Source organism: Pelodiscus sinensis, chromosome 18, assembly GCF_049634645.1.
Source record: "Pelodiscus sinensis isolate JC-2024 chromosome 18, ASM4963464v1, whole genome shotgun sequence".
NCBI lineage: Eukaryota > Metazoa > Chordata > Testudines > Trionychidae > Pelodiscus > Pelodiscus sinensis.
The window spans coordinates 22,930,391-22,957,541 of record NC_134728.1 but is presented as its reverse complement, the minus strand read 5'-3'; the positions used below and the strand labels follow the sequence as shown (position 1 = coordinate 22,957,541).

Genomic DNA, 27,151 nt, shown 5'->3' with positions numbered 1-27,151 from the left:
CAGCACCGCGGGGTTCAGCCTGGCGTTGCATGGGGCTGCCCAGACTTCCCGGTGACTCCTCGCCCCGCAGGGCGGGGAGAGCTGTGTTTGTGCGGCAGCCTCTACAAGACGCCCGTAGACAGGGCTCCCCTGGCGGGTGGGGGGGCCGGAGCCGCGGGGCGGGGCCCGCTCGCTGCTTGGCCCCCCAGCCCGCCTTGTGATGATGACAGCTCCCCCCGCCCACCCCGGGACTGACGGACGGGACTCGAAGCTGCCCCCAGCGCCGTTCACTCTGAAGCCTACCGACGGGGGCTCAGAGCGGCCAGTGGGCGGCCGCTAGATGGCGCCAGCGCCCCTGGACTGCGGGGAGCGGCGCGCCCTGACTGAGCGCGCGTGCGCGCGGTGACGTAGTACGGCGGCCGGGAGGCAGGCGGGCTCTTCCCCGGCGGACTGCGGGAGCGACTTGGGGAGGGCGGCGGTGGCGGCGTCCTCGCGATGGAGCTGCTGGATCGCTGCGCCCGGCCGCTGCGCGCCGTCCTGGTGCAGGGCCCGGTGCGGCTGTGGCTGCCCTGGGGCCTGCTGGGCCTCCTGCTGGGCGGGTCCCTGCTGAAGGCGCTGGCGCCGCTGCCCGACTCCTACCTGAGCAGCAAGCGCAACCTGCTCAACATGTGAGGGGCGGGGCGGGGCCGGGGGGCGGGTCCCCGCGCCTGCTGGGGTCTGTGCAGGGGGGGGTCCCCGCGCCTGCTGGGGTCTGTGCAGGGGGGGGGGTCCCCGCGCCTGCTGGGGTCTGTGCAGGGGGGGGGGTCCCCGCGCCTGCTGGGGTCTGTGCAGTTCGGGGTGGGGCACGTGTGGGGGAGGGGTGGCGAAGGGGGCAGACTGGGGGTTGAGCGACCTTGCTGGGTGGTGCATGGATGGGGGCGGGGGTGCCCTGGCCTGATCCAAGTGGCCCAGGCACCCTTGTGATAGACCATAAGCAGGCCCACAAGCAGGCACCCAGGCCTCCCACCATGCAGGGCTGGGACAGGATACTAGGGAGTTGGGACATGCTTGTCCTGCTGGGCCTGCTTGCTGTTGGACTCTGGTCACCAACCGGTAGATCAGGATTTATTGGTAGATCTTGGAGCTTTGACAGGTGATCCTGACTGATTTGGTCTGGAGGCTGTCAAATGCTGGCTCTTCATCTGTCCCTCTCAGCACTGCGGTGCTGCTCCTGCCCTCTGCTTTGGAGCTGCCCCTCGCCCTGGGAGCCTCTTGCTTGCAGTGCAGGGCACAGGTAGAATGGGGGGGGGGTGCTCATGTTAGGGTGCCCCTCCCCCCACCACAGAGTTGAGAGGCAGGGATGGAGTGAGTTTGCTGGCTACTTTGGGAGCGATGCAGGGCCAGAGTAGGGGTGAGCCTGCCTTAGTCCACTGTACCACCCCCGAGAAGCCAACTGTGGTAAGCAGTGCCCAACTGGAGCTTGCATTCTGAACCTTGGCCCCGGTCCTGAACCTGTTCTGCACCTGTAACCTCTGCCCTAATCCCCAATCCCCCTGTACTCAAATTCCCTTCCAGAGCCTGCACCCTGAACCCCCTCCTGCACCTCAGTTCCCTGCTCCAGGCTCAGTTCAGAACCCCACCCACACTCCAAATCCTTTAGCCTAAGATCAATGTCCGAATCCCCCTCCTCTGCATTCCAGCCTCTGCCCCAAGCCTGATAAAAGTGAGTGAGGATGGAGTGAGCGGGGTGGGGGCCTGTAAGAAGGGGTGGGAAGGAGGAGGTGCATGGGTGTTTGTGTTTGAAGTGGCTCCTGAATTGCACTTTTTAAACTAAAAAACTGATCTTGTGCTTAAAAAGGTTGGAGACCACTGCTGTAGGACACAGAAGGGGGGTAGGAATGTGTCCTGTGTGGGTGGCCAGCCAGCATCTACCTGTGCGCAACAACATTAAAGGGGCCCGAGAACCTAACAATCATGAGCTAGTCTGCTTGTGTGCTACCTGGTAGTATCACTGCCATCCTTGAGGTTCCTGGAGAAGACAGATGAGAGAGAAAGTGGGTCTGATTTTTTCCCTTTTATATTGTGCATTTGGCACCATTTTGTGTGCAGTCATTGTCTGTTTTTCCCCTCTATAGTAAATCATTTTTGTCTTTTTGGCTCTTCCCCTTAGAAACAGAGGAGACATGTTTTTTAAAATAAAAAAACAGTTGTAAAGACACAGAACTTGGCAGGGAGATCTTAGCAATTTGGTAAGAGCATGCTGACTCTTCTAGCTCTCAAAGTACATTCAATATTTGGCCGAGCTTGCCAAGCCTTCCACTTGATTTGATGGCATTTGTCTGTTTGGTTATATAATAGAATCACTTTTGAATATTGCACAAATGGTGGACACTTGCAGCGCCCACCATCTCTTTAGTAAAGCTGTATTTTCAAGTACGTCTGTAATTGTCAGAAAATCAAAGAACCAGTTAATGGCAACAAATTAATACCTCCTAGCATAACAATAGTCCTGTCTCATCTGTTCATCCATAGTTTTAATGTGTTGACAAGCTGAATTATTTTTCTCCAAATAATGGGGGTAAGGGGACAGTAAACAGAGCTTTCAGTTGTGGGGGGTAGGAGCGGGGGGGAAATGGAGGATATCACAAACCCTGTTGTGGGGAGGTGAGGACTGGGAGGCACACAGAATCCCTTATGTGCAGGGCGGAGGGTGGCAGAGAATTCCTTAAATAAGAGGAGTTAGGAGGGTGAGACTGGAAGGATGTAAGGAGCTCCTGGTGTGTGCATGAAAGCTTACCAACTCCACGTTTCTAGATTAGATGCTGAAGTTTTGGGTGCTGTATAAATACCAAGGTAAATAGCTCTGAGTGATGTAATTTAGAAACCTTTTCCATGAACAGCACTAATCCCTATATCCCTTCCTTGCTGACTTCAAGTGTAATAAATATATTTCTAAATTTCACTTTGGCTTCTCTTTGGCAGCTTTTTTGTCAAATTGGCCTGGGCCTGGACATTCTGGCTGATGCTGCCGTTCATTGCCATCACCAACTACTGTCTCAGCCAAAACATCCTGGGGATGCTACGGCGTCTCAGTACCCTGCTCGTGGGCACCATGATCTGGTATATCTGCACTACTTTCTTCTTGTACGTTGAGGATTTCACTGGCAGCTGCTACAAATCGCCAGCACTGGATGTGCAGTTCCGGGAACACCTCAGCAAGCGACAATGCCACCAAGGTGGTGGCTTCTGGCATGGCTTTGACATCTCTGGGCACTCCTTCCTCCTATCATTCTGTGCCCTAATGATTGTGGAGGAGATAGCTGTGCTGCGTGTCCTGAACACTAATCGGAACCTAAGATTACATACAGTGGTCAATGCCCTGTTCGTTGCCTTGAGTTTTCTGACCTTGATATGGGTCTGGATGTTTTTTTGCACTGCTGTATATTTCCATGACTTCTCCCAAAAATTATGTGGCACCCTAGTGGGTCTAACAGCCTGGTATGGAACATACAGGTTCTGGTACTTGAAATCCTTTTCTCCTGGACTTCCACCCCAAATTGTTAGCTTGAGTTCAAAGAAACCTAATCGTAGCAGATAAAAAATTCTGTATTTCAGATTTTGTTTTAAATACAGGGATATTAGTTTGTTTAAGGCTACTTTATTATATTTTTTAAATTTTAAGGAGCATGTTCAAGGGAAGGGGAAGAAAGGGCAATGGTCTTTAGAGTTTGATGCCTGGCTTTTGGCTCTGGTCCAGTCCCTGGTGAGCAAATGTTAATCTTGCAGAACTGCCTACCAGGATTGAGGGTAATTGGTCACCTAACTGAAAATCTGAGCAGAGAGGCCAAGGATTGGATCCCACAGAGAGATTGAATTCCCTTCTTGAGTCCTCCTGGCAAGGTAATATAAGGAAGACCTGCACAGCTACTACCTATTCTCTGTTTGCCTGCTCTGTCCAACAGAGAGTCTTGAGAGCTTCAAGGCAATGCCTTTCACTGATATGAAATTCATCATTCTCTTCCCCACCCTCATCTTTTTTTTAAGATAAAATATTTCACATTATCCAAACCTTGTGCTAGGTTTTACACCTGACTTTTTGAATACTCTAGTTGTAATCTTTGTAAATAGGCCAGGGGGCAGTGTAATGGTGCTAACTATTGCAACAGACTTTTAATTGGCAATCAAAATGCACTTGGTGTTAAAGTAGAATGTAGCTGGGTTGTGAAGCTGGAGCATCTCACATTCTCAGACTGTTAAATACTTTCATTTCCCATAAATTCTAATTGGCCATCTGTATAGTCAGCAGGAAGAAGAGAAACTTTTATTTTTTGAGACCCACAGCCAATGTTGCGTTATTACTTTAAATTGATTCCTACTCTCAGTCTTTGAAAATGAAATTCCAGAAAATAAATAAGTTTTATTGCTTCAGATAATAAAAAATCTATCCTCTCCCCTCCCCTTTATTTTTGACACTAATTGTAAAAATAGCAAGATGGTATGTTTTGTTAAAATGTACTAAGATAACAGCTCCTCTCAATTCTGTTAATTGGCTTGTACAAAAATTTTAATGATTTTAAAACATTTTTTTAGATGTTAAGTTGCAAATCTTGTATTTATAATAAAAGCTCCGTTTGTATTTCTTTGAGGCCCAGCCAACTTCTGGCCTCAGAAGTAAATGCACTGACTAGACCCACTAGGTCTTGAATGATTCTGTTAGTTGGAGATCATATGTAATGTAGTGTTTCTGCCAAGGGTACTATAGCAATATGCTTAAATATTTATTCTTTTTGTTGGTTTCAGTAAGCTATTGTAATATCATCCAAAGTTGTGATAAAAAGCGGTAGACACGTAGTGGTATTATGATGTACAAATTGGGATGCCTCTGTTTTGTCCTTCATGTGAGAGAAGCATTTAGCATAACTTTTAGTTTGAAAAAGTTTTATCATGTTTTACAAAAGGTTTATTCATGTCGGGGATAGACAAACCAAAATCAGGCTATCAAAAGTTTTTGGTAGCTCATCTGTATAGCCATAAACAGTAGCTAGTTGTAACAGCACAGTAATGGACCTAATTCTCTTCAGCATTTGAGTTGTGTGTTGCTGCCTTTAGGACAAGAGGCTCCATAGCCTGATCTTAATATGTTTATGTTGCCACCTTAACACTTTTTTTCTAGACAGAGAGGGAAGCAGTCTTGCAGATACAAACAGGTACATTTATCATTTGGGGCCCAATCCTTTGAAATGCTGACTTCCCTCTGTTCCCATTGAATTAAATGATAGTTGAGGGTTCTCAGGAACTCCTAGAAGGCACAAAGCGGATCTTAGGAATAGGTTGTCTCGTGAGATTCCTGTGAATAGGTGATAAGTAGAGCTTTGTATTTTGGATTGCTCTTTGGATATGTCTGTCTGTGATTTGAGCCAGACTTGTAATTTCCAGCTGCAGGGGACATATATATACCACTTCTCTTCAAGACATCATGCTAAAAATAGAAGTGTGGGTGCAGGGGTGGGAGGTGGCAGCAATTATGAGTACAGTCCATCCAAGACTCAGGTAGTTATTTCAGCCTGTTTCCACAGCTATTTTTATTCTGCTAGATCAATCAGAGGTATTGCAGATATGTTGCTTCAAGATGGAAATTACACCACCTGTTCAAAGTAGACATATCCACTGTGTCCAGCCTTTCAGTTGCTTTATCAGACACCTTGTATATATAAGAAAGTTGCATCAGATTAATTTAAAACTGCATTGAAACTTGTATAGTTAAACAAATGTGAACTCTTGTGTAGACACTCTTATTCTGATTTAGCTTGAACTTGTTCCTAACAGATTTAAACAAAACTGCTAAAAGCCCAGACTCCTACGCAGATGCACCCCAAGGACTACTTATTTCCTGAACTGATATTTATACCTGTTTATACTGAAATGAGAGGCCACCCAAGAGTTCTATCAGTTAAGCTATATCTGTTTAAATTTCACGTGAGATTATCTCAGTGCAATGTTCCCATATAGAAAAGGCATAAGTAGAGTCCCAGTATTACTGAGAACTGTGCAGTTAAACTGAAAGGCTTTTAAAGATTAAATTAAAATGAGCTTCTCCTCTGGAAAACACTATTTTTTGTACAGTCTGTATTTACAAACACTTCCGTTCATCTGACCAGTGTGTCATAGTAACTACGATTGTTGTTATAATTAATAGCATATGATATGGAGATACTTGAAACTTTATTGTAACCTCAATGCTAGCATGTTAGATAAGTGTAATGGATCAAATATATCTAGAGGAGATACAAGGTATTCTGTGGTTAGGATTGAGTTTCTGAAGCCTGTAAAGATAAATGAAGGGCCTACCGCTGCTACTTGTGCCCATGAATAGTTAATGGGACTTCTTGCATGAGTACAGACTAAGGATATTAAGAGGCAGGTAACTGGGTAATCATGTAGTCAATACAGTTTGTATCGACTACGCGATTAGTCATTTAAGAGCTACCCCTGCTGCGGCTCTGCAGTTTAAATGTAGTAAGAGGCGGGCGTGCAGACAGCCCAACTCCTACTCCATTTAAACTGTGGATCCACAAAACAAGTAGCTCCTGGACCCGGCGTGAGCTGAAACTGAGCCAGGTTTGTTCAGTCCCAGCTCATGCTGGGTGCAGCAGCCCCTGTCCCCAGGTGGTCCTAGTGGGGAGCTGGGACACGCCCCCGCACGGCGAGGAGCTACTCCGGTGAAGCAGTCCCTGTCTGGCAGCTGGGGCTGGCTGAGAACAGAGACAGTAGTGTGGGAGGCGGGGGAGAAGTGGCATCACAGAGACAGTGCTGGAGGGGGACCAGCTTTTAAGCTGGCTCCTGCTCCTCCCCTTTGCTGCCTCTGATATGGAGACAACAATGTGGGGGGGAGGAGAGATGCAAGTAGTCAACTTGACAACCCAGTAAGCCTAAGATTTTAATCCACTACTCTTTTACATCCCTAGTACAGATTACTCTGGTGAATAAGTATTGCAAGATCAGACTTTTAAGTTTGTCATTGAAAATTTCAATGGTATTTGGACACCTCAATAGGCCCCAAATTTTCAAAAATATGAGGCATGAAAATGTATGAGCAAAACTAGTGTTCTAACGTGTCACCTGTGCGCACACATACCCATTTGAACAAACTATTTTAATAATACACCTGCACTTTGTGCTCCCAGAGTAAAAACTTGGCCTTGTTGAAGTCAGTGGCAAAACTCCCATTGTGGTGCTTGGATTTCATTCTGAATATGTTTGGAAATGTGGGGTTAGGAGTCCAGCCTCAGAGAGGCCACACATTTACCATTGGCTTGGAAAGTTCACTTGCTGGGTTTAGATGTTGGACCTTTCCTTTTGTCCCTTTTGATTGTACCACAGGCAAATGATCCCATCCTTTTCATATCAGTGTTAATCTAATAATTGTCTATGGAATTCAATGGCAGGAAATCTTCCGTCCATGTATTTAACGTCATTTTTTATCTCTTGATATTTTTTGGGGGTAGTTGATATTTACCACTGCATTGAAAATCCAGTCCCTCCGCATCACGGGTAAATTTGAAGCAGAGAAGAAAACTCCACCGTAAATAGCTGGATTTGATGTGGATTGCTGCCAGAGTGGACACATCTTTTTTATGAACTTGTTGAAAATACATTTGGAATTTGTCTGAGTTTAAACTACTAAAACTTGGAAAAGTATTTTAGAGGACAATATTCTAATCTTGCAGTGGATGGTTATATAAAGCAATTGTAATCATGAAATTATAACTCGTAACAGCCTGGTCTGATGTCCTGAATTAAAGGTCATTTACTAAGCTCCAGCCTCTTGTCTACATTCAGTATTGTGTCCCACGTGTCTTTGGAATTAGGGAATTTTGCTCTTTATCATCCCACTACAATAGATAAAGTAAAGAAAATATAGTTTTAAAAGTTAACTTTTTGCTTACCCCCTGCACTATATATTTCTAACCTTGTGGTTTATTTTGCGGGTTCTGTGTAATGATGCCATTAAAAGAAATAACTTTGGATTTTTTTGGCAATCTAGATCTCAGAGCCTTCACCTAGTCAAGGGCCTGGTTAGGAATGAAAGGACAAAAGAAAGAGCAAAGTAGGAAGTCTAAAACGATTTGGGATTAGTTTAACCTCATATTACCATTTCATAGAATATGTTTTATCTATTTACGTCGTAACTGGTAAGAACAGAATCCCAGCACGGGACAGAGGAGAGTTTAAATCATAACAATCAGATGAAAAATCAGGTTTTACTTGAAACTGCCTGGGTTTTGATGTTTTTTCCCCTGTCTCCCCCCTCAAATTATATTTTACTCTCACCATGGAATTTAGATGGTATATTTGATTTGACTATTTATTGATACCACAACCTTAGAACTTTTTTAGTAATGTGTGCATATGAGAGGTGCATTTAGGACACCTTCCCTCCCAAACAGCCTATCATTTTGAGTCAACCTCTGTTTCTGGGATGAGGTTCTAAAAACAATTGTGCCTCTGTGGTGTAATTCATCTGTATCACAAATTGAAGGCAATGTCAGATTGTTGACCCCACCTTCCCCGGATCATTTTTATGGGTAAACTAGGTGTTGCAGTAGTACATCCAACTTTTCTGAAAAACCTGGGCCTTTCCTGTTTAAAATAGAACAGTGTGGAATGAGCATTTTCAGTGGCTGTGCAGCAGAAGGTGATGGTATTTCTACACCTTGTCTGACATCTCTTTCAATTCTTTGCTGTCAGTTACCTAGCCTATATCTCTGTTCATTCATACTCTTTACTAGACTCTTCCTCTTCTTTGTAACTTACACTGACCTCTTAGAGCTCCATTTATTAGTAAAGGTGTTTTTCCCCCCTGTTCAGGGTACTTTTAAAGCATTTTGACAGACAGTAAAGTGGAAGATTGTTAGCATTTGTGAAAGTCCTCTGGAGCTCTGAACTATGATGACAGCCTTTCTTATGAACAGCTGGGGCAGCAATCATAAAGTTAGACTAAAATTCCCCAGGGCTAGCATGTGACGGAAATGTATTGATATTCCCTGGGTCTGTTATGCACTTTGCATAGCTGTACCACAGATGCACTGGATTCCTGGCGGAGTCAACATCACTTGGAGGTGGCCCAGTGATGTTGTCACACGACTCCATAGGTGCTGGAACTATGAGTTCTGGTGGTGCTACCACACTCTTAGCTTGAAGTTGTTTCCAATATAAACAGAGCATATAGTATGGTTCACTGACTCTTGGCATCCCCCACTGTACAAATTGTTCCAGTACCACTGCACAGCTGCATGTTCTATTAGGCTGATCCCTGTACTCATTGATTAAACCTAGTAGTGACACTTGGTGGATAAGAGAAGGCTGACGCTGTGATTGTCTTGGAGAATGGGCTTTGTGTGCTGTAGGAGCTGGCATAAAGAGAGGCCTTGATTACACATCCAGCAGGAAATGGAGTTGCTTCTTAGACACAGGATGTTTTGGAAACAAAACTGAACACACTACAAGGATACAGTGGGACAAAGTTTGGGAAACAGGGAGAATTGAATATCCAGAATAAAGAATACACAGAAAAACATGTGATGTTAAAGCTCACTTCAACCCTATGTATACTGAGCCATTATATGGTGAGGTGAGACCTATATGTACTATACACCTCCCTAGTGAATGAAAAGAGCCTTGAACTGTTAAAAAATAGAAGGTAAATAAGAATAGACTCTAATCTATTATTTTTTAGACCTAGATTGAACATCAAGTCTCTTTCTACATGGATAGGGAGAGTGTTTCATACAGTCATGTCATATAATGTAATGAATTTTAGAGATCAGAGGACAGATTCTTAGCTGGGGTAAACTGTCATAGTTCTGTGTAAATCAGTGAAACGAGGCTATGTCTAGACTGGCAAGTTTTTCCGCAAAATCATCTGCTTTTGCGGAAAAACTTCCCAGCAGTCTACACTGGCCACTTGAATTTCCGCAAAAGCACTGACGATCTCATGTAAGATTGTCAGTGCTTTTGCGGAAATACTATGCTGCTCCCGTTCGGGCAAAAGTCTTTTTCCGAAAAACTTTTGCGCAAAAGGGCCAGTGTAGACAGCAGAGATTTGTTTTCCGCAAAAAAGCTCCGATTGTGAAAATGGCGATCGGGGCTTTTTTGCGGAAAAGCGCATCTAGATTGGCCATGGACACTTTTCCGCAAAAAATGCTTTTGCGGAAAAGTGTCCTGCCAATCTAGACGCGCTTTTCCGAAAATGCTTTTAACGGAAAACTTTTCTGTTAAAAGCATTTCCGGAAAATCATGCCAGTGTTGACGTAGCCGGACAGTTTACATCAGCTGTGGATTTAATCCCAATTCCAGAATGTTTATCAGGTCGAAGTCAAACCTACTTGAACCTTGTGCTGCTACATGTCTGTACAGTCTTCCCTTGAAGCATTCCTGCTTGTAACATTTGTGAGAATTGCAGGTGATGTGAGGATGCCTGGGGTGGGCTGAACAGGCCATGTCTTGGCATATGGGATGTGTTTGGGGTTAGCCACAACATTAAAGAGGAAAATTGTGGAACTAAAGGAAGGACAGTGCTTTGAAACTTGCCTTCCTGGTCTGGGGCTTGACAGCTCTGTACCAAATTCACCTTAGAAGGAATTTGTCATTCATGTTAAAATTTGACACTCTCCGGGGGGATTGAACAAAGACTCCAACTACCTTACCTATTACCAAGTTATCCCCAGTTATCACCTCTAATACCATTAGCTCACAGACACTTACCTTCCTTCCCCCCCCCCCCCCCCCCGCATTCCCCTTCTGTTCTGAAATGTGATTTGTCCTTTTCATATGTGTTCATTTTTTTTAATTGTATCCTTTGGTATATATGGTTGTGACTATTTTCTTCCACTATTTGATCTGAGGAAGTGGGTCTGGCCCACGAAAGCTCATCATCTAATAAACCATCTTGTTAGTCTTTAAAGTGCTACATAGTCCTGCATTTTGCTTCAGCTACACCAGACTAACATGGCTACATTTCTATTACTCTTAGAAGGAGGTGAGACTGAGTCCATGAAACTTGCTGTCCTTGGGTTTCTCCATCTTTGTTTTCAAACAAGCTCATTTGCCCTTGAACTCTATGCTCTGAGCCCAAATTTTTAGTCTGTTTCACATTCCCTGTGTTATGTTGGATTGATACTGAAAGTGCAGCCTCCACGTTTGGGGCTGGTCTGTATTTATAGATCACAGAAATCAGCACCTGTTGTTTCTTCATGCTTCACATTTATTAGTAATTTAATTGTAGTTTGTATTTATAGATAGTGGCTCTTCAGCAGTCTCCTGCATTCCAGACTCCATGCTCCCAGGAGCATGTGGGCAGAGCCTGTTCTTACTAGGGATGCAAGCAAGTAGTTGACAAGCATATGCTTATTGGATAGTTGGCTAATCGGATAGCTGACTAATGACTTGACTAGTTGCTTCTGTCCTCCCCCCCTCCCCTTGCTTCCTCTATCAGACAGCCATGGGGAGGGGCAGGGGTGCAGCGGGGAACTGGCAGCACTTCTGCCTTTGAAATGTAGCAAGGGCTCAAGCAGTCCCCCGCTGGCCCCTTGCTTGCTTTGCTTTTGCTACATTTCAAAGGCAGAAGTCCCCTTATCGATTAATCGAACAGTCAATGGAAATTGCATCAACTGTTTGATTAGATGATTAATATAAATGTAACATCCTTAGTTCTTACTGCTTTGGTTCATGGAGCAGTGTAGAATTCAATTTGATTAGCTAAATAATAGCACTCATTTTTTTTAATCATAGGTAGTTCAAATGGTGTCAGTTGGCAGGGGAGTGGCTTTGGGGCAAGTGTCCTCCCTGCTGGTACTTTTGGAAAGGTTAGCCACTTAATATTTTGCAATATGTCATCTAGTTATTGTAGGCAGATTCAAATAGTTTGAAATATTAGTGCAAATTTATTGCAAAAGGGTATGTCTACACTGTACAGTTTTTCTGGAAAAACTACACTTACGTCCACACTGCAATTGTATTAGTTTGACAAAGTCGAAAGAACAGAGGGGTTTTTCCAACGGTGGTAAACCTCTTTCTACGAGGAAGAAGCCTTTTTCCAAAAGAGCTCTTTTGGAAAAGGGCGTGTGTGGACTGGGGAGAGGGAGTTTTTTTTAAAAGAAGAGGCCTCCAGGAAAAAGCATAGGTGCCCTGGTGGCCACTCCGTCCACAGCAATCAGAACTTAGATGCAAGATAGCGTCCGCATTCATTGGATGCTGTCTTTCGAAAAAGCACATTGCTTTTTCTTTGTGCTTTTGCTGTGTAGATGCTCTGTTGAAATAAGCCGGCAGTCTAGACATTGTCAATGACAAGAAGGCGGTCTTAGTTTTAAGGCGCTGCCTGAGACTCAGGAGATCTGGCTTTGGTTCCTGACTCTCACAGATTTCCTACTGATTTTAGGCAAGTCAGTTAGAGCGAAGTTCTGGCCCTACTGCAAGCAATGGTAAAATTCCCATTGGATTAATTCACGAGAGCCAGAATATCACTTTGTGATTGTCACCCATCAAACGGGATGACGCTACTTCCCCACAACATGGGTATTACAAAACTAAATTCATTAATGTATGTGAGATGGTGAGCACCATAAAATGCCTATGAAATCATTTGTTTAAATATACTGCCTGTCACTCAGGCAGATTCTACCTGTTACTGTCTGGATGACTCTTTCCACCATCCAGTGAGGAAAGGGGAAGAATTTGTAAAGCAGCAGTTACCATAGGACAACTACAGACGCTGGATCGTCTCCAAAATAGCGACCTCTTATCCAAGCCCAAGTGTTTTCACTCTGCCAGTCTACAGGCTAAGGGGTGTGTTCTCCTATAGGTGGGGACTTTTACACATGGAGTTGGGATGACTCCTCCAAAAGTGTTATCTGTTTCTGGAGTGAACTGGTTTCTGCTCTTTGGTTTCTCTAAGCAGTGTTTGAAATAATCTACCGTAACAGAGACAGTGCCGTGAAGCTCCGTGTAGATCTTGATATGCACCGCAGTACAATCTCATGCAACTGTTAGCAACGTGTTTATTAAAGAGCAGGACAGAAGAAGCCCACAGCTACCAATCACGGTGTGTAAAGGACTGGAGAATAAACATCAGGGAATAATCCTGCACTACTTAGAGGACTGGGGCAGCAGGAAATAGGTTAGGTGGCTGGGCAGTGACAGGACTTTTCTGTCCAGTTTTGTGATGCCGAGTGGCATAACCAACTCATATCAGGCACCCCTTCTATAGCAAGTTTATTTGTGACCCAGGCCTTTTTGAGTCTGGCATGGAATCATAGAAATGTAGGGCTGAAAGTGACCTCAAAGGGTCATCTAATCCAGCCTCCTGTAGTGAGACAGGACCAAGTATGCCTGCCTCTGGCAATAGGAAGGAGTTCAGAATCATGCCAAGGAACTGGTGTGTGTGAACAGGCCAGGGGAGGAGGGGGCAGGTAGCCAGTGCGGTACAAAGTACTGGGTGTGGATCTGCTGGCAGAAGCCCTATGTAAGAGATCATACAAGGCTTTAGCTGCTGCTACTGACGGTGGGCTGTTATCTGCCTGTGAAATAACTTTAGTTTAATAAGTCTTTACTCTGTTACCCTTCCTATTATGATGTGCCTGGGCCTGGGCACATCATGTGGTTAAGCTTTGATCTTGTGTCCCTGGAAGCATGATGGGACTTCGGAAGGTACCCAGGAGGATCTCATCTCTCATTCGCAGGCCGCTTTCTTAGACTCACCTGTAAACCTAGCACTTTGCAAAGTTAAATTACTCTCAGGATTTTAACTCTAGTCATCGAGCTACACATCATCTTCCCTTGTTCACGTGACTTTATCCAAGATGGCTGATCACACGCGTGTACAGACCTGCGTTATCAGGAGAATTTGGGCCAACTGTGTCTGTGATGTTATTCTCATTGGTTTCAGTGGCTACCTCGAGGGAGGACTAGGCCATTGGTGTGGCACTGGGCCAAAGGAATGAATTTTTCTTGAAACTGTGACCCTTCCCACCCAATGAATTACTTTACTTGAACAGCCCTGTGAGGTAGCGGAGAGTTCTTATCCCCAAGCTATATAAGGGTAGATTGAGGCACAGAAATGACTTGCCAAAAGCCAGAGCAGGAACAGAACCCAGTTCCCCTCCCCATAAACTAACCTTTGTGCCTGCTAATCTGAAAATTGAGGATCATTTCATTCTTAGCCAAAACACGAACAGAAGTAGTTCAGAGTCCAGTTTATTGTGGATATTGAAGCTGCTGTCCAGGAAACAAGAATTGTTCAGGAAGGAAAGCAATCTAATTTAGACTGTTTGAGAGCTACAATCAAAGCTGTGTGTACCCACAATGCTAGACCTCATGCTCCCCGCTGCAGCTTCCAATCGCTTCCACTGTCCCTTGTTACCTCAGATTGAGTTCCCTGATATTCTTAGTGCAGTAAGTGCTACAGAAATCTACAAAAAATCTGTGCTGAACCAATTGCCCATCTATTTCATTTTCTCAAAACAAGCTTATAATATTTTCAATACACAAGTCATTTTAAAAAACAGACAGTGTTTGTAATGTATATTTTGTCATAGTGAAGGATGGAAAACTCTTGTAAATATGATAAAGGACTATGTAATAATAGCAAAAGGTAAAGTCACTTGGACATGCCAAAGTGACGAGGAGTCCTGTGGCACCTTATAGACTAACTGAAGTGTAGGAGCATAAGCTTTCGTGGGCATAGACCCACTTCATCAGATGCATGTCTTTGCCCAAGAAAGCTTATGCTCCTACACTTCAGTTAGTCTATAAGGTGCCACAGGACTCCTCCTCACTTTTGCAGATTCAGACTAACACGGCTACCCCTCTGATACTTGGACATGCCAGGAAACCAAAGCAAGAACAAAAGATGTGAAACGTATTAATGGCTATAATGCATTTATTTCACACAAAAAAGAGCCATCAATTCAGCTAAATCCTTAAGCACGTGCTGAGGTTCAGCCCTGTTCACACAAGAGCTTATACATGTGTTTACACTTCATTATAGCCAATGGGAGTTAAGCATGTGATTAAGTACTTTGTTGGGTTGGTGTGGTTTGCCGAATTGGGTCCGCAGGCCTTGTTTTAATCCCATTAAGTCACTTAAAGCTTTGTCATTGATTTCAGCGGTAGTTGGATCCAAATTTTATTCTCCATTATGCTAGGACTACCTGCAGATGCAAACTGGGACATTTAATTTCTGATATTCAGAGCAGTTTCCTTATCCTCGGATTAGTCATTCAGTGACTCGCCGATCTATAAAGGCTTTTAATAATGCCTGGCAGATTTGGTCCCCTATTGTAGTGTCCTAAAGCTGGATTTTGGAGCAACTCAGATTCGTTTGGCTTAAAAAGTGTCGGCCAGTGCTGTAGAGTTTCTCTTGGCATAAGTTTAAAGTGTGACTTAATGTTAACTATTTTCACAAGCACTAACGTTTGCAATGATTTTTTTCTTTTGATTGTTGTCCTGGATGCCAAGTCCTCTGTCTGTACAGTCTCCCAACAGGCACGACACGTCCAGTGCCAGTGTAAGCTTCCCCCACACTGCCCCGTCTATGGACCGTGACCTTAGATGGCCAATTGGAGAGGATAACTCTAGCTCCCTGGCCCTGCACTCCATACCCTACCTGCTGGGGCTGCCAACAGTTGCATCATGTGGACATTTGCTTGTTCAGAAACAGATTATGACCTTAACACTAATTTCACAAGTCACAAACCTGTCACTGGATGTTCTTTGAACACTACTGACCTGGGTTGGCTCTTATTGGCAACCTAGAAAGGAAAAGCCCAATATTATGTTCAGTCCCCTGATCATCTGACCTATTTTATTTTTGAATGCACCATTTTGGGGGGAAAGTTTCCTCTCTGCCTTGAAAAATGAAGGAAACTAGTAAGGTCTGACAGGACAAAAACAATTGCTAAACAAAATGACTGACTTACTATTTTCATCGCTGTATCTTTCAAGTAAAACACACAGAAAAAGAGATTTAAAAACCTTTGCGTTTTAAAAAATCTGAACGCTGGGAGTAAAGATCCAATGGGAGTAAAGATCATTTAAACTGGAACCATGGCTGGAACTAGAGATCCACTGGGAGTCTCCTGCTGAAAGTGAAGGCTTTGATTATTCCATGGACCCAATATATCCACATTGCCACAGAAAACACAGATCTCTGCAGAATACTAAAAGGCCTAGCTTTGACAGTGGCCTCTGGTTTTCTGCCTCCTAAACAATTGCAAGGCCAGTGTTGGAGTGCACGTACAAATGTAAAGGCACTTAGATGTCTAAAAACCTGATTGCATCTGCAAATCTGATGGTTCAACCTTTTAAATGCGGAGCGTACATCCAGGTGCAAAATTGAAGGCCAGGTGGAGGCCCTTTTAAGATGAAGTGTAAAACACTCAGAACATTGTGACTCAGCTTACACCTCCATATAAGGGAGAAGGAATTCTCCTTACACTCTTATGGGGGCCTAAGTTCAAAGGAGTAAGTGAGGCTACTTGCCTGCTTGTGTCCTCCAGGGAGCCTGTAAACGGGTAGGGGCAAGGAATGAGCATCCTTGGCATAAAATACCGGTGGCCACACTTACTGGCCTGGCCTCAGTAGCAAAATTGGTGTGGCGGGGGTAGCAATGGCTGCTGGATAGGACGGCTGTCAATTACTATGCCCAGAAGCAGAGGACGTCACTGCGGCCAGTTGCCTAGCAGCACTCACATAGTGTTGCATTTTATGTGCCACCCTCTTTTCCAAGACTGTTCCTGAAGTCCCCACGTTGCCCTCAGGGCTGGGGTGCCACTTCTGCAGTGGGTGACCAGTTCTGCCTCTCAGCAGAACCTCAGGCTGGGAAACCCTTGTCTAGGAGGGTGCTGGTCTGGCTGTTGCCCAGTTCCAAGTTAAGGTTCTAGTGGTATGGAGAGAACCATTTGGAATGAATAGCAGGCTTGCAGATAAAGGCCAGCTTGTATGGCCCTGGGATTACATTTGATCATCACCGCCTCTCATAGCAGGAGACTACACCACGATAAAGGCTGTGCATTAGTATAGCTAGCTCAGGGTATGTCTACACTACCCTCCTAGTTCGAACTAGGAGGGTAATGTAGGCATACCGCACTTGCAAATGAAGCCTGGGATTTGAATTTCCCGGGCTTCATTTGCATAAGCGGGGAGCCGCCATTTTTAAAACCCCGCTGGTTCGAACCCCGTGCAGCGCGGCTACACGGGGCTTGAACTAGGTAGTTCGGAATAGGAATCCTAGTTCCACGAGCTGTACCGGTAGTTCGGAATAGGAATCCTAGTTCGAACTACCCAGCGGGGTTTTAAAAATGGTGGCTCCCCGCTTATGCAAATGAAGCCCGGGAAATTCAAATCCCGGGCTTCATTTGCAAGTGCGGTATGCCTACATTACCCCGCTAGTTCAAACTAGCGGGGTAGTGTAGACATACCCTCAGAATGGTAATAATGCTCATCCCATGGTTCATTTCCGCAGTGCCTTTGCTAGCCAGCTGGCCTCCACACCAGTCCCTCCGATTGCTGCTTTTTGCTTGCAGTGTATTTCCCTAGTGTGGTGACTTTAGCCAGAGAGCCCAGCTGATCTCACTGCTGAGTGAAATATGCGCCAAATGATTTATAAGTCTATGGTAAAAAGGAGAAAGGAAGCAATTTTTCAGTGATAGCGTGCTGTCACACTTTTGTACATATATGTCTGATTTGGTAAGCAAGTAGTTTTAATGTGAGGTGGAATTTGGGGGTACACAAGACGGGACTCCTGAAAGGGGTACAGTCATCTGGAAAGGTTGATAGTCTCTGCTCTAGTGTGGCACTGGCAACCCTATGTTCTTGCATTGGTTTTTCCCTTTCAAGCTTTAAACAAGGGGAAGAAACTGGGAGACTTTTCCTTCCGTGGCCCTTCTTAAAGTGTATCAAATTCAGTGACTCCTATATTGAATTCTTCAGGCTAAAGTTTCACCAAGTTTCCACAAATACATCAACAATATTTGTGGGAATATGTTGACCCATGTAACCTTGCACCCATGTAAGTAGACCCATACGTACAATTGCCCAGTTTTCAGGCACACATGCTGGCTTGTGGACTTTGCATGTACCAAAGAAGGCACATGTGCATGAGCATGCACACATTTTGGGAAGCTTGGGTCTAACTCAGGGGTGGGCAATAATTTTTACAGTGGGACCATTTAATGAATTTTGGTATGTGGTCATGGGCCAGCACCACCCTGGAAAGGGCGCAGCCTGGAGTAGAAGGGGCAGGGCTGGGGACTAGCCTCCCTCCAGAATTCTCTGGGACCAGAGGCTTTGAATTAAAAACACAGCTCCGGCCCCTGGTGGGGTAATGCCGCAATTGGGAGCCATTAGCCATTTAAATAAGATCCTACTGCCTGAGCCACCACCTGGAAATTTGGTGGCATGGGCAGCAGAATATAAATAGAGAGTAGCCAGATGTAGTCCGCAGGTAGGATCAAAGTGACAGGCATGCAGATCTGGTCCCTGGGCCACATCTTGCCCAGTCCTGGCCTATCTCCCCAGAAAAACATGTGCTTGAATTGTGTAATTCATCTGTGTGCAAATGATTGTACACGCAAACTGACTGCCTATTCGTATAACTGATCATGAAAATATGGAATAAGTTTGTGCATTTTTGCCTGCACATTTGTCTAAAAGTGAACACTTTGGTCCCTCATGTTACTTTTGCTGAATTTTTCATGAATCACAGGGTGGGAGACCACCGACATTATTCATTTCTGAGACATAGGATTTCACAGTAAACTACTTTGTATTAGTGGTACAATGTGGTTCCTCACACTGGTGCAGTGTTTATTGTTAGCTACCAAGTCTAGCGATGCAGTGCTATTTGCCAGTGATCATTTGGACCTGTGAAAACGAGGGAGAGGAAATTTGTACAGGTTCAGATCTCACTGGAAAGATTTGATTGCAAAGGAAGGTATATTGCTTCCATTTGGGCTTCCTATCAATCCACATTGCGCAAGGAAACAGCACAGATCACCTGAAAGTCCCCCCTAAATACTGAACCACTTTGAAATAAAAGTCAACTGATGTTAAACACGTTTAGAAATGCAAAGCAGTTATGCCTCCCATCTAGTTTATTCAGGATCTCGTAGTTTTCTAAGCATGAGTAGTAGTGACAGTCATTATTCTTTCCCACATGCAAAAGGCACAAGAAAGTGATAAACGTGATTCTGTGCAAAGTGTCTCTAAGAAAATACACAGGGAGAAAATTACTGAGAAGAGCCCCTCACAGAAGAGAAAACAAAAGCGTCTTCAGGAAAATGGAGAAAAGTTCTGAAAACGCTTGCATTTTTCAGAGTCCGGAGAAGCTCATTTGGTGAAAGGTGCTTTGCAAATCCAGGAAAGGAAATTGAAGGCCAAGAGCTGCACGGCTTAAAAAAAAAAGCCGTCAGACAGAATTCAGCCTGGAAGTCAAAATGATATTGCTGAAAAATAAATTTGGCTCTTTGTCTTTTACAAAGTTAAACATGTAAAAGGAGAGGCAGAAGATGATACATTCGAAGAGTAGCTCAATAAAAATATTTGACTTAATGGAAATGATACAACATGGTCATTAAATCTTTCAGCTCCACCTTGATCTTGACGGGCTGCTGTGGCCTCTGCTTCCAGGCAAGACCCCCAGACCACAAGAGTGTAACAGTTTCTAAAAGAAGAATATCCCCCCTACTCACATCTGTGAAATGTGCAATGTGACCGATGTACATTTTGAAAACATAAAGGTACAGCACAACATATCCAAATCCCATAGTTTAAACGGGTGTTTTGAAAACTTTCCAGGGCTGCCATTTCTCTTGCACTAGAATTTGCCTGCTCGGGAGGTAATTTCACTCCACAACAGGCGTGCAAGCCCAGGCAGTGCCCAAGTGTGACACTCACCAGTCACTACAGTTTAATACTTTAACCTAAAAAAAGCCATTTACAAGTTGACTTATTTTTGCATCTTATTTCCTTGCAGTATAAGTTTCTATTTCTAGACTATGGAATGTTACATCAACAATATAATTATTCATATCTTGCTTCAAATTTCATTACAGTTACTGAGGATTCATTGTGATTTCACACAGCACAGAGACACCAAACTAAACACCACACAGCCAGCACTAGATGTATTTTTTCTTTAAATACCAATACGCGAAATATCCCATTCCCCCCAGAGATCCCATAAGGAAGGAGGCTCCAAAGAAGGAGGGGGGTTTCCGTTTGACAAGCCGGAAGGCATTGGGTACCACGGCTGAGAGAAGGGTAGTGTGTATGTCTCCCAAAACTTTCCTGAAGGCAAAGCGTTTTTGTATCCTGTCAAAGAAGGACTGTAGGTTGGGTCTGCTGCCATCTTCCCAGTATTTCTTAGAAAGTCCTAGAAACTTGAGGCGATGCAGGGTGGCTCCCAGCAGGATGTCGGCCAAGGTAAAGACGCATCCACAGAGCCAGAGTTCACACTTCTGCCCTGGAAAAATTAAGCCACAAAACAATCAAGATAAGAGCAAGCTGCTGGAAAATGGGGGCCTCGTCCAAAGCTCTTTGAAAGTAATGGGGAGTTTTTCCATTGACTTCAGCAGGCTTTGGATCAGGCTGCAGAGTTAGAGCTCATTAAGGAGCTGATCTTCTCTAATGAGTTTATAGGGAATTGGATTGGACCTTGGGGAGTCTTAAAAGCAGCGCTCTGAGAACTTGCTGAATTTAGACCCACTCATGAGTCTTTCCGTGGGCGGGTTACAGACGGTGGTTCCTCATCCTGCTTCCAGCGAGGTTAGTGTCAGAACTCCCTCTGGATTCAGGGGGAAGAGAATCGGACTAGGAATGTGAATGGTTAACTGGTTAGCCTCACCAGTTCTAGCTAACCAGTAGGGGCCAGAGTAGTGGTGGGTAGGGGGCTGCTCCAGCCCTCCCTCCCCGCACCTGCCTCTTGTTTAATTGGTTAACCAGTTAAACACTACATTTATCTGGTTAACCAATTGAAAGGGATTTTATATCCCTAGCTCAGAGCTTTAAGTGCCCCAGCTCCAAACAAGCAGCTGTCCTGTGCCCTCAGGGACAGCAGTTAACACTTATCCTTGGCAGCTAGTTGGACATTGTGTGATGCTTCAGAAAGGAAGGAATCCTTTAGTGTCACAGCCAGCTCTGTTCTCTATTTTCTCCATTCGGGACATTAGAAGTGGTTGGGAATCCAATACATTCCCTGCATAGCATAGGACTCAGCATAGCTGCTGATCCAGCTCTTCCTGCTGCTACTGAAGAACTCACCTTCTGCCTCTTGAAACTCATGACCTCTGGAGGAAACTCTATTCCAAGACATCAGAATTATCAGCACATCTGTGGTGGGAATCAGGTTTCAGGCAGAGGCAATATTTAATGCTGACACTGGGTGTCCGAGCAGATACCAGAGGGTTAAAGGCACTCAGGCACAGGCTATCCTAAGCAATAATATCACAGCAGCAGTGGTCTCAAAGAGAGTCTGTAATGGGGTGGAGGCACCCTTGCATTGGTACTGGCCAGGATGGGGTCAAAACACTTCCCCAAACATCCTCCCATCTCTGCACTGAGCTCACTGGCAGGGGCACCTCCAGAGAAGCAGGTGAGCCTTATTAGTGACAGCAGCTGATTCCCTAATGAATGAGGTTACATAAACTCACAGAGGGGCCAGGCCTAGAGCTGAGAGTAGGGAAATGAGATATGGGGGAGAGGGGCAAAGTAAGGGTTTCCTTTAGGATATAAAATGCTCCCCCTCCCAGGCCCCGAGTCCCTTGCTAGGTTCTGTAGCTGCAGGAAGCTTTATTGGTTGATTCTTGGGGGGGACTGGAAGTTCAATGCTCTTCAAACATCTTGTTTTCTAAAATGAATCAAGGTGCAAATCTTTGGTGCTCAATGCTCCAGCAATCAGAAGCAACCTTCCCATAATAAGCCATTGGGTGCAGCACAGGAGCGGAGGAGCGACTCTACAATAATGCACCACTGTGTGTGTAGCAGAGCACTTAAGAGCAACCCTAAAATAACAAAAGCAGGCTGTGCAGGGGGCTAGTGCTCACAAACAGACCTGTGATGACAGACCGGCGAGCCTAGTCCCTAAAGAGGGGAGCAACCCTCTGCTCTCAAAGGTTAAGCTTTAGCGTGAGGTGAAAAGTTGCCTTGCACCTTCCAGGATATGATGCTAAGTGGCACTTCCTATTGACTCTCGCACATGTGCAGGGATGATTCTTTTAGGAAGAGGGAGTTAGGAGGAGAATAAAGCCAGGCTAGATCCAGCAGCATCTGTGCCCTGCTGACCTTGCAGGCTCTTTCTTGTTGCCAGGTAAATAAGTAAGTTACCCTACAACCTGCCTCGCTCATCTCTGAAATGCTACAAAGCCTCGGAGACTCCTAGGGCTGGGCTCGCTGTTGACAACAGCCACAGGAGAAAGGGGCATGCTAAGTGACGAGCAGAGCCCGTTCTGAACAGGAACAGACCACACCTAGGGGCCTGCAGGGGACTCCTAGAGCTCTGAGGTGCTGGGGAAGGTGCAGAGCAGTAGCATGGGGCGCGGTCCAATCTGCTCATTATCAAACTGCTCGGTCAGAAACCAAACCAGCCTTAGCATGACCCATCCCCTTCACCCCAGCTTGCCCTGCCCCATCCAGCAAGCCCTGCAGGCTGGGACTATGTCCGGAAGGAGTCCTGCACCATCAAGATTCTGCATAAATGTGTAAATGAGGGTGGCTCTCAGCCCTGTTCCATCCCCCAAACAAATCAGAGAGCGGAGGCATAGGAAGCTCTGGTGGTTCAAAGGGAAGCCTTGTCCCTCCTTCCTGTGGAAACCTGATCTCTGCCCCCCTCTTACCCTTCCTGAGCTGAAGTGGGGCCCTGGAGACAATGTCGCCTTGTTACAACCACAAAAGGGAAAACCAATGCCCGTAGGGCTCAGGGGTGGGGCGGGAAGGGGAGGTCTGTGAGCCCCCTCCACTGGTGGGTGAAGAGTCTCCCTCCAGTGCAGTGTAAACCCAGAACATGCCTGCACGGCGTGAAGCCTTGCTAGTCTTTTTTTATTGCTGTTAGTTATTGCATCGTGAGCCCAGGCTCTAGCTGTGTGAATGTCCTTGCACTTTACAGAGTAGGGAAGGCCCTCTTCCTGCTCTGGAAAACTCAGTCTGCTCATTATTAGGCAAGTGGAGCAGAAACAGATGGTTTATGACAGTATCTGTGCAGGGAGCAGCAAATGAGGGGTACCTCACCTGCCAGCTTTGAGAGGCTGCAGTAGTGGAGCTAATGCTAATCGCAAGGCCTGGTTTTTATTGCCTTGGCAGCTGGCCTACTCCTGCCAGACCCACAGAGGAAGTGACAGCCCTGGTGCCTAATTAATTAATACATTGATTGTTACAACAGCTAAGGCAGATCAGTCCCCTGCCAGGAGAGGGCAAGTGGCAGGCAGCAATGGGCCCACAGGACGGGGACTTGGAAGAATCTCAGTTACAGCACCGGTTACACCATGGGGGAGACAATCTCACCCCAGGACCCTGGCCCACCTCTATGACGGGCCAAAGCTGAGCACCCTGGATAGCACAGAGGTTGAGATTTAGGTTTTTCACAATGTGGGTCCTTTGCTAGTACAAAGCAAGGTGGCCATAGCCCAGCGGGAGTCCAGCAGCACCCAGTTTGTGCTCTCCATGAGAGGGGCAGGCCCAAGGAAGGTAGGGCCCAGCCTGGGAAGGCCCATCTGGATCCAAGCAGGCAGGTAGCTGCAGCACTGTACTTCAGGACCGGAAGCCTCAGAGGCTGCAGCTCTGTACTGAGGATGAAGCTGCTCCAGCGCAGCTCTTGGGTCGGTGGGCAGTTGTCAGATAGTTGGCACCGATTGGATAAAGTTTGGGTGCCCCCTGCTATGAAGTGGAAGATGGAAGGATACAAAATGTCTTTGAGGGGTCTTAGCAACGGCCCAGGGCTTCATGCCCCAGAGATCTCCCATTAGAAGGCACCCAAATTAGTAATTTGCTGACTTGCAGGTGTGAGTGTATCTGCTCATGAGAGTATTATCTGACAGGATTAGCAGGTGCACGCACGGAATCCCTCCAAACATTCAAAGTGACTAACTGGCTTTCCAGAATCCCCCCACCTGTGGGGTTTGCTGGGACTCCACTCCATAGCTAGTACGCCCCCATGTTGCTTTTGATGTGGGAATGACACTCAAGTCCCATCACCACCAGAACCAGTTATCTTGGCCGGGTGAGTGAGATGGCTGCAGGAATTGTTGTTTGAGTTCCTAGATCAGTTCCAAACCCGGGACCCAAGATTTTCAAGCCCCATCAGCCCTGTTTGTCACACATCCTAGAACCTGTGTCAGGTGCTTCACAGAAGCCACGGACAGTTTGCAGCCCCTGCTCCAAAATACGTATCGTCTCAGTCGCGCTCATGGCAATGAAAGGGAGCAGCTAACCGTATGAAGACAGCAGAGCAAGGGAACAAAGATGGAAGGTTATTAAGACAAGGGCAATTCCTCCGAAACCGTTATTAAGTCTCCCTGAGGAGCTGTTCGCTTCACTGGCAGCATTAGCCTTTGGGATGACTGTTTAGAGCAGAAATCCCCAGGGGGTGCCCCATGTTCCTGGCAAGCTGTTTCTCTCTGTGTTGTAGAGCAGCTCCCTTGCCTATGGAATCTCTCTGCTCACATGCCAGGATCCCTGCAGGGGGCGGAAGCGCTGGTGGGCACCTTTGCTGTTGTCTGGTAATGGATAGCTTGCTCGCCAGCAGGCTTTCACTCTCTGTAATTGAACCGGTCTGTCTTCTGAGGGCACTTGATGTGCGACCCATAAAATACCTGCCCTCTGTGAGCAGCACAGGCACAATCTGGGTTTTCCACTGACAGTTTCAGCACAGCTGGGGGACCATAACGCCCACAGTCTCTGAGGCTGGGCCGATTCTGGTGATTCCTGCTGTGGCCCGTGTGCTCACTACAAAGCATTCCCTCAGGAGCAGCTGGACCACTCATGTCCGTGAGGATAATCCTGCTTTTCAGGAAGGCTGGAGTTTTATGATAGGCAGCAGCACAGCCGCCTCTGGAAACCCAGACACCAGAGACAGGGCTGCTGTATAAATATCAGGCACGCGGGAGAGGAATGGCAAAAAGGAAGAGGAGGAAGCACAGGAACTGCAGTGTGGCCAGTGATGTATCTGAACTGGAGTGTGTATTTTCTGATGGTTAGAGCATGGGTATGCAATCATGAGGCCTACGTTCGAGTCCTGACACTGATTTGCTGTGTTACTATGGGAAAGTCACTTAATTTTTCCATGAACATAAGAACGGCCGTACTGGGTCAGACCAAAGGTCCATCTAGCCCAGTAGCCTGTCTACCGACAGTGGCCAGCACCAGGTGCCCCAGAGAGGGTGGACCGAAGACAATGATCAAGCGATTTGTCTCCTGCCATCCCTCTCCAGCCTCTGACAAACAGAGGCCAAGGACACCATTTTATCCCCTGGCTAATAGCCTTTTATGGACCTAACCTCCATGAATTTATCCAGCTTCTCTTTAAACTCTATTATAGTCCTAGCCTTCACCGCCTCCTCTGGCAAGGAGTTCCACAGGTTGACAACACGCTGTGTGAAGAAGAACTTCCTTTTATTAGTTTTAAACCTGCTACCCATTAATTTCATTTGGTGTCCTCTAGTTCTTCTATTATGGGAACTAATAAATAACTTTTCTTTATCAGCCCTCTCCACACCACTCATGATTTTATAAACCTCTATCATATCTCCCCTCAGTCTCCTCTTTTCTAAAGTGAAAAGTCCCAGTCTCTTTAGCCTCTCCTCATATGGGACCCGTTCCAAACCCCTAATCATTTTAGTTGCCCTTTTCTGAACCCTTTCCAAGGCCAAAATATCTTTTTTGAGGTGAGGAGACCACATCTGTACACAGTATTCAAGATGTGGGCGTACCATAGTTTTATACAGGGGCAGTAAGATGTTCTGGGTCTTATTTTCTATCCCTTTCCTAATAATTCCTAGCATCCTATTTGCCTTTTTGACCGCCGCTGCACACTGTGTGGAAGTTTTCAGAGAACTGTCCACGATAACTCCAAGATCTCTTTCCTGATTTGTCGTAGCCAAATTAGCCCCCATCATACTGTACGTATAGTTGGGGTTATTTTTCCCGATGTGCATTACTTTACACTTATCCACATTAAATTTCATTTGCCATTTTGTTGCCCAATCACTCAGTTTGGTGAAATCTTCTTGGAGTCCCTCACAGTCTGCTTCTGTCTTGACTATCCTAAACAGTTTGGTATCATCTGCAAACTTTACTACCTCACTGCTTACCCCTTTCTCCAGATCATTTATGAATAAGTTGAAAAGGATTGGTCCCAGGACTGACCCTTGGGGTACACCACTAGTTACCCCTCTCCAATCTGAAAATTTACCATTTATTCCTACCCTTTGTTTCCTGTCTTTTAGCCAGTTCTCAATCCAAGAAAGGACCATCCCTCGTATCCCATGGCCATGTAATTTACACAAGAGCCTTTGGTGAGGGACCTTGTCAAAGGCTTTCTGAAAATCCAAGTATACTATATCTACTGGATTTAGTATCTAAAAAGATATTGATCTACCTCATGGGGTAAGGGGTGGTGGGAGGTATAGCCAGCTGGTATCTGTGAAGTATGTTAGGATTCTTAAATGGGAAGCACTATAGAAGTACAAAGATGTATTGTTTTTAATGGAAATGTCACCTCATCCACCTGGCCCTAAACATTCAGTGATAGATTATTCAGCGTTGCCTGTGAGCAACTACAGGCCTAATCTGCACAATCAATTGCCTTGATTGTATGCAAAAGGTATCCATTTGTATGGTTCGAAAATACTTAGTGAGATTTATAAATGGTCAATTATGCACCCAAAAACCCAGCTTGTAAATGTACAAAAACTTTGCATGCAGATTAGATGTACAGTTGTATGTGTAGTACGAACGTAAGAACAGTTATACTGGGTCAATGAGTGGTCCTTCTATCCCAGTATCCTGTCTTCTGGCAGTGGATAGTCCCAGATGCTTAAGAGGAAATAAACAGAGCAAGGAAATTTTGTGTGATTCATCCCCTGTTGCTCAGTCCTCGTTTCTAGCAGTGGAAGGCTTAGGAGCAACTGGAACTAAGAGCCAAGGATGG

General features: G+C 45.6%; 2 protein-coding genes across 2 annotated transcripts in view; one reads left to right on the top strand and one right to left on the bottom strand.

Annotated features, from left to right (window-relative positions):
- The first annotated feature begins 352 nt into the window (after positions 1-352).
- Positions 353-7,778, top strand: FITM2 (fat storage inducing transmembrane protein 2). Its single transcript, XM_075901251.1, has 2 exons — positions 353-647; positions 2,941-7,778. The coding sequence occupies exons 1-2, from the start codon at positions 475-477 to the stop codon at positions 3,554-3,556; spliced, it is 789 nt and encodes a 262-aa protein (XP_075757366.1). The 5' UTR covers positions 353-474; the 3' UTR covers positions 3,557-7,778.
- Positions 7,779-17,439: 9,661 nt separating this feature from the next.
- The window catches only part of GDAP1L1 (ganglioside induced differentiation associated protein 1 like 1), a 43,783-nt gene continuing 34,071 nt past the window's right edge, over positions 17,440-27,151 (bottom strand). Inside the window, exon 6 of the mRNA XM_006132229.4 lies at positions 17,440-20,476. Within this exon, the coding sequence (XP_006132291.2) occupies positions 20,133-20,476 (344 nt within the window). The 3' untranslated portion in view covers positions 17,440-20,132. The remainder of the gene's footprint in view (positions 20,477-27,151) is intronic.

What these genes read in the sequence shown, in the direction of transcription:
- FITM2 (XM_075901251.1), top strand. Translation starts at nt 475, where the DNA reads ATGGAGCTGCTGGATCGCTGCGCCCGGCCGCTGCGCGCCGTCCTGGTG. An exon ending in AAGCGCAACCTGCTCAACAT is followed by an intron (nt 648 to 2,940) that starts GTGAGGGGCGGG and finishes TCTCTTTGGCAG; the next exon opens with CTTTTTTGTCAAATTGGCCT.